The 12,551-nt window shown below is 40.2% G+C and overlaps 1 protein-coding gene across 4 annotated transcripts in view; it reads right to left on the reverse strand.

Moving 5' to 3' along the window:
• Window positions 1-3,821: 3,821 nt before the first annotated feature.
• SLC11A2 (solute carrier family 11 member 2) overlaps window positions 3,822-12,551 on the reverse strand; it is a 77,818-nt gene continuing 69,088 nt past the window's right edge. For all 4 annotated transcript variants that reach the window (XM_039332023.1, XM_039332022.1, XM_039332018.1 and 1 more), the window contains one exon: window positions 3,822-7,623. In XM_039332023.1, the coding sequence (XP_039187957.1) occupies window positions 7,546-7,623 (78 nt within the window). In that variant the 3' untranslated portion in view covers window positions 3,822-7,545. The remainder of the gene's footprint in view (window positions 7,624-12,551) is intronic.

Here is a 12,551-nt window from a genome sequence, read left to right on the forward strand (position 1 = left end):
GTTTATTACTGTATATATCTATATATCTTGGGAAGAAAGGATTTTTCTCCAAATGTCTGGGAACTAGGGCAGTCTAATTAGGAGGGATGAAGTCCTCTCTCAATTCTTTTAAAGCAGTGGTTCTCAACCTGTGGGTCGGGACCCCATTTGGGGTCGAACGACCATTTCACGGGAGTTGCCAAACAACAGTCCGCCATTTTTTTTACCCCTTTTCCTTAGCTATGCTACTCCCTTTTATTCTATTGGTTTTTGAAAGCCAATAGAATAGACTCTCTTGAATAGAGTCTAATTCTATTGGCTTTCAAAAGCCAATAGGAATTGTCCAGGCTGTTTCTGCCCTGCTGAGCCCGCCAAAAGTCCCATTCTGCAAACAGTGCTGCACCAGTTGAGTAGTCCTCAACTTAGGACCAGTTGAGTAGTCCTTGACTTACAACCGGTTGGGGGTCGCGGCATTAAAAAGGTTGAGAACCACTGTTTTAAAGCAAGCAATAAAACAGGTTAAAGGCAGGGAGATTCAGAAGTACAAGTAGTCCTCTACTTATGACCAGAATTGAAACCGGAATTTGTTAAGTGAGCCATGCTCAATTTTACAGCCTTTCTTGCCATGATTATTAAGCAAAACACTGCAGTTGTTAAGTGAGTCATGTGGTCGTTAAGCAAATATGGCTTCCCCCATGGACTTTGCTTACCAGAAGCCAACTGGGAAGGTTGCAAATGGCGAACTCACTGACCCAGGACACTGTCGCTGTTGTCAATACATACTGGTTGCCAAGAGCCCAAATATTGATCACGTGACTGTGTGGAATGTTGCAATGGTTGTAAGTGTGAGGACTGGTTGTAAGTCACTTTTTTCAGTGCCATTGTAACTTTGAACAGCCACTAAATGAATGGTTTAACTCAGGGGTCCCCAACCTATGGTCCGTGGTCTGGTACCGGGCCATGGCCTGTTGGCTACTGGGCCCCTGGAATAGGTGGCAATCTCCGCTCCACTCGCGGTAGCACCACTGCGCAGGCACTAGTAGCCCTATTTGTGTATGCGTGGGAATGCTAGCACTGCCAACATAATGCGGGCGCTAGCGGCCCGTTTGTGCATACCCATGGGCACCAGTGTGCGTGCCATGGGCGCATGCGATCCATTTGTGCATGCGCATGCTAGTGCTGCCATTGTGCGCACGCCCGTTTGCGCATGCACGTGCAGAGCCACACGCGCACGCATTTCCCTGCTGTTCCCTTTCCTTCCGGGCCGCCAAGCTGGAAAGGTTGGGGAACTCTAGTTTAAGTCAGGGACTACTCTTATGCTGGATCCCATTTGGATTTGTTCCTCTCTGGATGATCTGTTGGCTTCTCTCGGTCAATAATCTTGTAGCTGGGAAGTCCTTAATGGTAGGTGGTGCTAAATTGCACTTCTCCAGGGATTATTATTAAGGATGTTTTCCCTTAAAAGAAAAAAATGGCTAGGAAAAAGATTGGCTCACATCAGGAAATCCAAAGCTCCTTCATTGTTCTTTTGGCTTCCTTCCCACTGATCATCTCAAGAAGAACCGTATTAAAACAGGACCCCTTTCCAGGAACAGAAGTGATTTATACAGAGAGGGGCCATGAACACCAACTGCTAATTTGTATGCATTGTTGCCGATTAAATTTCCTGTGAAGACACCACTTTCTTCTTTAGATTATGCTTGCAGTTATAAGAATTTTTTTTAAAAAAAGAGGGTTTGGAGTCACGTGGAATTTACACATCCAATGTGAAGAAACAAAAAGCAGATCTAATGCTTTTTACTGATTGCTCTTCTAAGTTTAGCGGATCACTTCAGAACAATATTGGGAGGGCAGGATTTATATTCTCTCTCAATTTTGGAGAACGGACACTAAGGAAGTGGAGTTTATATAAATAGCTGCTTTAAGAACAGCATTTGATTTCAGAACGGAGCTGTTCAAGCCCTTTTTATTTTAGGTTGTGTTTAGAAATCAATAGATTTTTGTCACCTGCAATTTAGCTATCTTATTTCAAAGTAATAGAGGTAATTTGATACTGGTTTTATCTTGTTGTTTTCTCCGAAGTTGCCCAACTTTTCTCATCAACATGGAACATCATTTCTGCACTTCCCGAGTAGTTGAGAAAAAACAAAATCAACACTTTTTCAGCTCCTGACTTCCACTGAAGCATGGCAGTGTGGCTTCCAGCCCCATTCTTACTTTAAGTGGAAGATTTTACAGGCTAGGGGGTGCATTAAGATTATGGAGGATTAAGGCATCCATTTTACCTGCATTTTAAATGGATGATTTTTGCTGCCAATATGTAGCATTGTAGGGGGCTCTGGAGAGGGCAGAAAGGAGCTGGAGACCCACACTTCTGCAAGTTGCTCACTCCTACACTAATTGCGGCATTACTTATATACTGTACATGTCAAGACAGCTGCAGTATCTTACGGATTCTATACACAAAAGTCAACTCCCAGATTATCTTGGATGTAATTAAAGGATGTTCAACTAAGCAAAGTCGGAGAGGTGATTCAGGTAACTGGCAATCTGTAAACAAGGAAAGATAGAAGCTGCAACTGAAGCTCCACCTCCTTTGCACATGCATGAACATAATAAAACAGACAATGCTTCAGTCATGATCTGACAATTGTCATCTCATCTGTGTAGACACCAATGCTGGTAACTGCCTTGTCCTAAGATGGTCACCACTTCTGGGAACAATTTTGAAGATTCTGCAGTACATCAAAAGTTTTTCCACAATACACACTCAAGCAGTTTGTACCTTTCTTTCTTTCTTTCTTTCTTTCTTTCTTTCTTTCTTTCTTTTTCTTTCTTTCTTTTCTTTCTTTCTTTTTCTTTCTTTCTTTTCCTTTTTTCCCCTCCCTCCCTCCTTCTCTTCTTCTCTCTCTCTTTCCTTTCTTTCCTACTTTTCAAGTACTGCTCAGCAGCTTCCATTTATCACTAATCATCTACCTCCACAGTAGTTCCTCTAGTCCAGTGGTTCTCAACCTGTGGGTCGGGGCCCCATTTGGGGTCGAACGACCATATACAACGCAGTCCGCCATTTTTCCCCCCCTTTTCCTTAGCTGTGCTACTCCCTTTTATTCTATTGGCTTTTGAAAGCCAATAGAATAGACTCTCTTGAATAGAGTCTAATTCTATTGGCTTTCAAAAGCCAATAGGAATTGTCCAGACGGTCTCTGCCCTGCTGAGCCCGCCAAAAAATCCTATTCTGCAAACGGTGCTGCAAGTTGTCTGCAGCGAAGGCGAGCTGTCTGGAAGCTTCCACCCCTCCCTGCTGAGCAACTACTAAAAATGTAAGTAAAAGAGGGCCAGGGGTGGGAGGTGGGAGGCCGGCGGGCGCAGGGAGGGTTGCTGGTGCACGTGGGGCCCGGCGGGTGCTTTACCTCCCTTGGGCTGGGCCAGCTGGTGGCCCAGCCGGTGGTCGGTCTGCGCCATCTCTGCCGCTTGCCAGCTACGCCTCGGCCGGCGCAGGGGGCGGCACCACGCATGTGCGGCGCTCCCGGGCAGGGAAAGTCCTCGACTTAATGATTGGTTGGGTAGTCCTCGACTTACGACCGGTTGGGGTCGTGGCATTAAAAAGGTTGAGAACCACTGCTCTAGTCTAAAGCTTCAGTGTTCTTCCTCTTACCCATCCAAGTGTTTTTACAATATCATTCAGATAGAAGAGTGAGGGGAGAGAGCAGTTCTCATGTCTGCAATCAATTACTGTACTGAAAGCAGTTCTATATTATGATTAATTTTTTTAAAAAGTCACAGAATGCAAAGAATTGTAATGACATAATGTTTGGTATAAGATGAGATCCCAAAAGGAAGAGTAGGTATTCGATATTTATTTGAAGATCTGGAATTTCATTTAAATAAACAAAAACGACTGACCCAACATTTCAAATAAATTAGTACCAAATGTCAGAACAAAATTAACAATGAGAAAAATAGATTTTGTAACATCAAACTTTTAAAAACAATCAACACCAAAGGCAATAAATCAAGTATTTTATTGACCTACAAATACTTAGAGCACCTTGAATCATTTTCATTGCTATCTGATCATTCTGGTAGCACCATCAACCTAGTGTACTTCAAATGGTATAAGGTTTCCTGCCTGAGCAGAGGGTTGGACTAGATGACCTCCAAGGTCCCTTCCAACTTTATCATTATTATTATTATTATTATTATTAAATGTACCTGTGCATCCAGGTCTAGTTAAGAGACTCGGACACTGGTTTGAGCATGGGAATATGTTCTTCAGTCTGAAGCAAAAAGCAAAATTTTGGCAACAGCTTTGCAGCCAGTCTTAGAAGCCAGTCTCAACTTATTGCTGCACAAGACACACCTGCCCCCAAATTGCATACATAGGCTGTTGCCAAAGGACATCTCACTTGTTGGCTTAGCTTTGTTTTAAAGCTATGTCAACATTAGATTTTCCAAAATCGAAGAGACTATCCAGGTAACTCTAACATACAGAGATAGGATGCATCTTGGCCAACTAAAGCAACTGTAGTAATTATGAACACTGATGTTTTCTACCAATATTGCCAATTTATTTCTGAATGTGAGGATTGGAAACTTGAATGGTCTTGGGGCGAGGGGGAAATTTCAGACATCAAAGTTCAATGCTGGGTGTGTCTCTTTCATTTCTTGCTTCTAAATGCATCCTCTCCTAAAGGTCTGGAAATTAAATTAAATCTTAACACCAGAATGTGAAACCAACAAATAAACCTGGTCACGCTGCCCTCTAGGTATGTCACCAATGATGGTTAAAAAGGATGAGATGGGAGGGCAGGGTAGGTCCCGTTTACATAAAGAAGTTGGTTCATTACACAACCATCATCAACTCTTTACAGCATGAATATATGACTTGGGTAAAATGAGAGGCAAATTATCAAAAGCAGAAAAGGAGCCTTCCTACCTGCAATAAACTTAAGCATCAGACAATGCAAGTTGGAACAGTTTATATAATTGGGTCGCGCATTTTACAATGAGAGATACCATTGTATCTTCTATCTCGGATGTGAGACAGAAGATATGAAACCTGTTTGATGTGGAGTAAACCATCCCCTACTCTACCTGCCTTTTTATTCTGGAAGTGGGCTGCAGGAAAACTAAAATGGACTATGGACTTCGAAGCTGCTTTATAAATAGAAAAGAACACGAGCAATCACAGAAAAGGAAATGGGAAGGGAAAGATCAAATGCAAAAGATGGGATTTCGAGTAGAAAATATATATTTTATCACACGTGGCTTTCATTTTTTTTTTTTTTAAAGCTACCCTCATGAGGGCAAGAAAGCTACTTCTCAAAGAGAAAACTGATACTGTACCACAGTGTTTCCCAAACTTGACAATTTTAAGGCATGAGGACTTCAACTCCCAGAATTCCACAGCCAGCGTTGCTGGCTGTGGAATTCTGGGAGTTGAAGTCCTCATGCCTTAAAATTGTCAAGTTTGGGAAACACTGCTTGTACCACAAGGATTTCCTCCAATCTTAATTCTGCATTGAACCAGCTTTATAACAAAGCTTAGGGAGTACAAGGTTGCAATCCTGTGCACGCTCGGGTAGCATTTTGAGTAATCTGTTTAGCACTATATTGTTTCCTGAGTTGAAACCAGGGTGGACTATGTAACCAGATCGTGCATAATCTACGTCAGGGGTCTCCAAACTTGGTAACTTTTAAGACTTGCAGATTTCAGCTCTCAGAATTCCTCAGCCAGTCATGCTGGCTGGGAAATTCTGGGAGTTGAAGTCCACAAATCTTAAAAGTTGCCAAGTTTGGGACCCCTGATCTCTTATCAAAGAAATCCCTCCCAGTTCTGTCTCTCCCAACTGTAAAAATGTGCTTGAATGTACTTGAATGATCACAGTGTCAAACCCTTTTATCCAGAACCTCAGGCATTACTTGAACAATGCTAGCAGAAGCGAGAAAGAGCAGAGCAAATTAAACTCAGTGATGAGAGCAAAAGTCTTCAGGATATAGAAGCTCTGAGCAAACTCTTGTTGGGCTTCATGTTTAACTCAAGCTCAGAAAAGAAGGTTGACTAACCTTCAAGAAATCGGGACGAGGGAGAATCATTATTGGATATGTTATTTCTATTCTTTCTTGGTGATAATTGTCTTTGAAGATTAGGACACTCATGAATCCAAAGCCTCCATAACCCACCTGGCATGCTCTTACATTGCTAATTGAACAGCTACAGTTCTGGGATCAGCACTAGGCTGAAGTTTTCCACGAGCAATTAAGAAAGAGGACCTACAGCGGACTTCATTGGGATTTATCTTTCTGTATCTTCTTCTCATTAATCAACTTTCTCAAGAGGAAGCAACAGCAGCTTGGTTTATTTGTCCTTAGTAAAAATGTAGGATTATCATGGTTTCCCCTTAGATTCCATAGTCCTACAACTTCCACCCATTTCTGGAGAGAAGGATCAGGGGCCCAGTTGGGGGAAAAAAACAAGTCAGAATGATTTTGCACTAAGCAGAATCTGCAGTTTAACCACGCTGAAGCTCTTTAATCTAGCTCCAGAATGAATTAGATTTGCATGAAAGAAACAAAAAAAAAAAACCCTCCCCACAACAATGAAACAAAACAGGCAACCAAAGGATTAAACGAACATATGTCTTTCATGAATGCAACATGCAGGAATATGCCATATGAAGGAAAAAGGAGATGAAACATATTGGAATAGGATAGGAGGACATAGTTGGGAAATCTACCAAAAATTTTTTTGTCTAAACCTAAAGAACTTGAAGTGTGTTCTTGCTCCACCTTCTATTTGTTCCTCTTTATTTTAAGAGCTTATATGTTGGCTCATGCAGATTCTCTCCCTGGTGGATTATGGCCATTAAGAGTTTCAGAAAGTTCTTTTCAATTTTCAATGTGCTTTTGCATTAACTGCAGGATATTGCTTAATTTCTAGAACACCATCTCTCAATATTCCAGAAATCAGAAGGTAACAGAAAATTGTTGAGTCCTTCTAAAACAGATTATTGATCCTTTGCATCAAGTGGGAGGCTCCCTATTAGAACTATTATTTACAAAAATGTACCTATTTATACCCATGAAGAGGTGAGGATTTCTAAGTGGGAAGAGAGTACCAAACTCTCCCTTTATTTGCGACGCTCTCCAGTGTAATTGTCTTCCAGCCTCATAACTTAGTGAACTGAGATGTGCAAAAAAGAAAAAGAAATATCAAGTTCAGCACCCTAATTTCATTCATAGCTCTTCACCTTTTTGTTACCTCCTGCATTTTGCCGGTGTCTGTCAATCAGAACCATTTTTCTCACTTAATGCTTTACCTTTGTCAATAGTCCTTTAATAGGCTTCATAGTTGATCTCATGCACAACCTCTAAAGAGGTCTGTTTCCCAGTGTAACAGATAACTCTTCATAATTTGACTCTCCTTCCTGCTTCTTCTTTCAAGGGGAAGCTCTGTCTCCACTGGCAGTTCTTGACTTGTACCTGCTCATTTCGGAACCAATCAAAATTTGGTTTTGTGCAGCATAGAGGGGGGCTTCAAATAAGTTACGAGAGGTTGACGGGATTTCATCTATTCGTGATTGAGACAGCATCAACATTGTTCAGAAGAAAGAGTTCAGGCTGAGAAGTAAGTCCCAGATGATACTAGACAAGACAAAAAAAGAGGTTGGTGGCAATTAGAAATGTTGTTTCAGAAACAAAATCCAGAAATCAAATATCACGAGATCACCAAATTCCCCAGGATATGACTAGCCTGTAAAGCAGTGGTTCTCAACCTTTCTAATGCCGAAACCCCATAATACAGTTCCCCATGTTGTGGTGACCCCCAACCACTTATACATCACTGGGTGCCAGGGGTGTGGCCAAAGAAAAGGGGGAAAAAATGGCGGACAGCCTTGTTTGGTGACCCCTGTGAAATGGTCATTCGACCCCAAATGGGGTCCTGACCCACAGGTTGAGAACCACTGCTGTAAAGGAACCACCCAGGAAATGGCAAGCAAAGCTGCTTCTTATCTTCCAGCAGATGATTTCATTGGCTAAGCTAGTTTTTTTGTGTGCAATTCTGACACAATTCCAAGCCGAGAGAGGGCCTTGGTTTAATGAAGTATGACTCTAATTCTAATTTTTCCAAGGTTGTTTTCGTCTCTGAGTTCTCTTAGATAATTTAAAACCAACTTTTAAGCATGAACAACAGCAACAAAAATCTATGGATTTTAAGAGAAAATTAGCACAATACACTTTTTTGGGGGGCTAGGCCATAATGCAATTTGACTGAATTCACGTATTTGCTGAATGCAAAACAGACCACATTATGGCTCAGCACAGTGGGCGAACCCAACCCATTACTAAATATCCAAATGACCACTTAAATATTCAGATCTATTTCCAGAGATGCTTGATTTGTCAGGCTCCCTTTTAAAATAAAGCGAGAATGAGCATCTGGTGTGCTACAGTACTGAGCAAATTAGAGGCGATAGGTTACTTGACAGTCAGTCACAGGAATGCACAATCCAATCACTGCATTCCAAAGTAGGCACCACTGGCGATAATTCATTATTCAAGAGGGCTGAACCAGGCTCTAATGAAGCAAACCACTCCCAGCCAAAATCCACATTGCTGAATTTGCAAGTTGATTACATCTTAGGCTAGCTTTTTTTCTCCTTTGTAGAATAGGATGCTTTTAAAGTCATTCTCAAGTGTCCTTGAAGTTAGAAATACTTCATGGAGATTTTTTTGTTGTTGTTCTTAAAATCCAATTAATGACTTCTCTTTTATAGAAGGGGCAGACCTATTTGGCCTATTCTAAGGGTTAAAGCAAATGAATCTTTGATATCATTGCGGCTATTGTTTGATCCTATTCTACTATTCCTTGACTAAGTATTTAAAAATAGAGTTGATAATAAATCTGGGCAAGAGTTTGTTTCACGCCTTGTTGAAATTCTAAGGGTTTTCAAGATCTTCTGAGCACTGGCCTCAAAGATGAAAGGCTGGGTGTCGATCAAGCTTGCCTGAGTAGGTGCCTTCCTTATATCTGGAATTTTATATTTACAATTCCAATTATCCCTGGCTAGCATAGCCATGGAAATGAGAGTCCAAAGCAGTAGTTTCTTGAAAACACTGGAGAACCAAATCCCCAAGGACAGATTGTTCTCTGTCTCTCTCACTGGGCCTGTTCTTTGCAGCTGACTCTTGGACAGATCAGCTTCCTTGCTGAAAAAACGCGTCATCATTTCAACAATGCCTGATAGAAATCTTGCCCATGTTTTGCCTGAAGCTGCAAGGCAAATGTTTGCACCTGAGTAGGTGGTGTGTTTTGAACTGTAGATGATTGCTAGCAAGTATGTATGATACTGTGTTAATTTCCTCATCTTTTTACGCCTCCTCACAAAGCTGTACAGTGATATTCAGAAAAAAAAGGCCCTGGTATGGAATCATTCAGCTTGGGGGGGATGGGATCTGCATCTTGCAAATTCTAGTGCTCCAGATGTTCATGTAGCTGATTTGAGATGATGCAATTTAGGGGTAGGAACACTGTAGAGCAGTGGTTCTCAACCTGTGGGTCGGGACCCCATTTGGGGTCGAATGTCCATTTCACGGGGGTCGCCAAACAACGCAGTCCACCATTTTTTCCCCTTTTCTTTAGCTGTGCTACTCCCTTTTATTCTATTGGCTTTTGAAAGCCAATAGAATAGACTCTCTTGAATAGAGTCTAATTCTATTGGCTTTCAAAAGCCAATAGGAATTGTCCAGGCTGTCTCTGCCCTGCTGAGCCTGCCAAAAGTCCCATTCTGCAAACGGTGCTGCACCAGTTGAGTAGTCCTCCACTTACGACCCATTGAGTAGTCCTCAACTTACGACCGGTTGGGGGTTGCGGCATTAAAAAGGTTGAGAACCACTGCTGTAGAGTATATTCTGTTCTGCATAAGGGCAACAGATTCATTTTACCTTCAGTTTAGCTGTAACAATTGCCAGGGATAGCCATTAGTTAAAGGGTGTCAAAAAAAGGGTGTCAATATGGCAGTCATTGCCATTTTGAATATTTAACACACACTTCCTCCTTGCAGTTGCCCTTAATTAGATTTTCCATTAATTTGTATCAATTTTATACAAATGAATGTTTTGCAGATTAACATGATACTATCCATACTACTCTCTATTGCGCTGTTTGGCTGATGAGAACTTTTTTTTAGTTATGCTTGGCAATCATTTGTTTTTCAATTCATGTAGAAACATTTGTCAATGCTGCTAACATTGGATGTTTTTGCATTGACAACAGATGGAAATGTAGCCATCTTTCACCTTTTGCTTTTAGAGTTAGATGAGGCTGGGAGGGGGAATGTGAACAAGAGTCCAACTAGACATAACACTGGACCTAGCATGAGAAACAAGGTTATTGTAAACCAGAGCTGATAAGGAATTGGCGGGCTGGAAAACTGGGCTTCAAGCTAATTGGGGAATGTGATTTATGACTGTTAATTGGAGGAGGGAATTCATAGCTTTGATACTATGTGCTCAGGGGAGGGGAATTCAGTTTTTGGCTTTGATTATGCAGTGCCGATGTTATGCTACTCGAAATAAAGATTCTTTAAGGTAAACAATGCCTCAAAGTTCATTTGAAGAGTTTCATCTGTTGGAACCATGACTACATTACTATTTGACACCCCCCTTCCCTATTACTTAAAGTGAATTGTTGGATTTAACTTCATTATTGGATTAAATGTTTTCATTCCTCTGCCCCTTTCATTATAATAGAAGGAGTGCACTTTCCTTAGTCATGATCTGTATCTGCTTTAGGAAATTCCAGAATTCCTATTCTGGAACACATGCATGGATCACTGAATCAATGTAAGCAAGCCTCATCAGATTTTTAGAATCATGTCACTGGGGCTTAAGATACAGAGAATAAAATTTCAGCTGTTAAGCAATTTGTTGTAACTAAATCACACCAACACTCATTCTCATTTAGACTCACTCTCATTTAGACTAATTGCAATATCAATTTCTCACCAAATTATTTGTGTGCTAAGAGAAATATACTAAGTTAATATTTCAAGTTATTTTTGCATTCCTAGTACAGGAAAGAACTGGTCTGTAACGCATTTCTACCTGCTATAAAAATGATGGGTGTGGATTACTATGAACTAGGCATAAATATCTTCTATACCTAGCAAAATATTAAGAAATTCAACATGGGTTGAGCATTCATACATGGCAGTGCGTCTCTCTTCCTTTCACTTGGAATTTGAGGTGTTTAAAAGGATACAGTTCAGTTTAAAAGTGTTTCAATGTTCTTGGGAATCCAAGAGATTTAAAAGTTCTTTTCTAAAAATCAGGGCTGAGATTTAAGACATTTCATGCTGTGATTGGAGAGCTGCAAATATCCTATGTTTGAAGGACTATCGTATGTACAACCACAGCTTAATTTTGATGAGACTTGCAACACGTCATTCACAGGACATTATTAATCTTAAAATGAGTACCCTTTTCTAGCACAGAAAAACAACATTCTACGATTACCTGGCAACTAGATGAAAGCACACATTCATTGTTCTGGCTTTTACAAATATTGCTTTATATCTCAACTTGCCAGACCTATATTAAATATTTCAATGAGTCACGATTGCATTTGAAAGCTTTGACCTTTTTTTTCCTGAAGCCATTATAAATATTACCAAACATTTGTGTGTTATAAAATTATATATGTTTTCCATATTGTAGGAAATGGAACGCTTTTTAGGGAGAAAAACAATTACTTACACTTTCCAGTTCCTTTAAAGCTGGCAAAGAAAGCTTGTCACAGGAGAAAGAAAAAAAATGCTCATGATGTGTAGTATGTATGTAAGAGGATGATTACATTAGTTTTAATTTAATCTGCATATAAAAATTACTTGGAATATACTAGAAATATATTTTCTTAAGTGGGAAATATATAAGCCTTATAAGATTGCTCCATTGGCCAGGAATCTATTAACATTTTATTTTACCCCTGCAAAATGTTTGTTTAAGCAAATTAGATCAATATTATGGCTATGGACTCATACAAAACACAAAGATACAAGCGTGCGTGTGTGTGTGTGTGTGGTGTGTGTGTGTGTTGTGTGTATTTATTGCATTATTTAAAGCAGGCAAGTCCAGGCCACATATGGCCCTGGACAGCTAGTAATGCGATCCCACAAGTTCATAAACTTTTAACATTATATGATTATATACATTAAAATATATTAATAATATATATATTTTATATGAAACCCAAGTCAATTCCTCTTCACTCAGCGCAACCCAAGCAGGACAAAAGGTTGGACACTCATAATCTAAAGCAAAACCAATAAATAGGCCCCAAAGTTCTAAAATGCTTTAATTTAAACTTCCAAATTGTTTGTTCTATTTTATCAAGATAATGAAATTTCAGCAGTCCCTTTGTTCTCATCTTAGCTATTTGCCACTGTCCCTATTTACTAATACATTGCAACTTTATAGGGGTGTCTCTGAGTTTCTTTGTTATTTGCACGGAGTCAGGTATTAAAGCAAGTTTTAAAGTTGACCCTTTAGGTCTTCAATTTTTGTTCATCTCA

The sequence above is a fragment of the Crotalus tigris genome, unplaced genomic scaffold (assembly GCF_016545835.1).
Source record: "Crotalus tigris isolate CLP2741 ecotype Arizona unplaced genomic scaffold, ASM1654583v1 scf7180000024441.2113493, whole genome shotgun sequence".
NCBI classification, from domain to species: domain Eukaryota; kingdom Metazoa; phylum Chordata; class Lepidosauria; order Squamata; family Viperidae; genus Crotalus; species Crotalus tigris.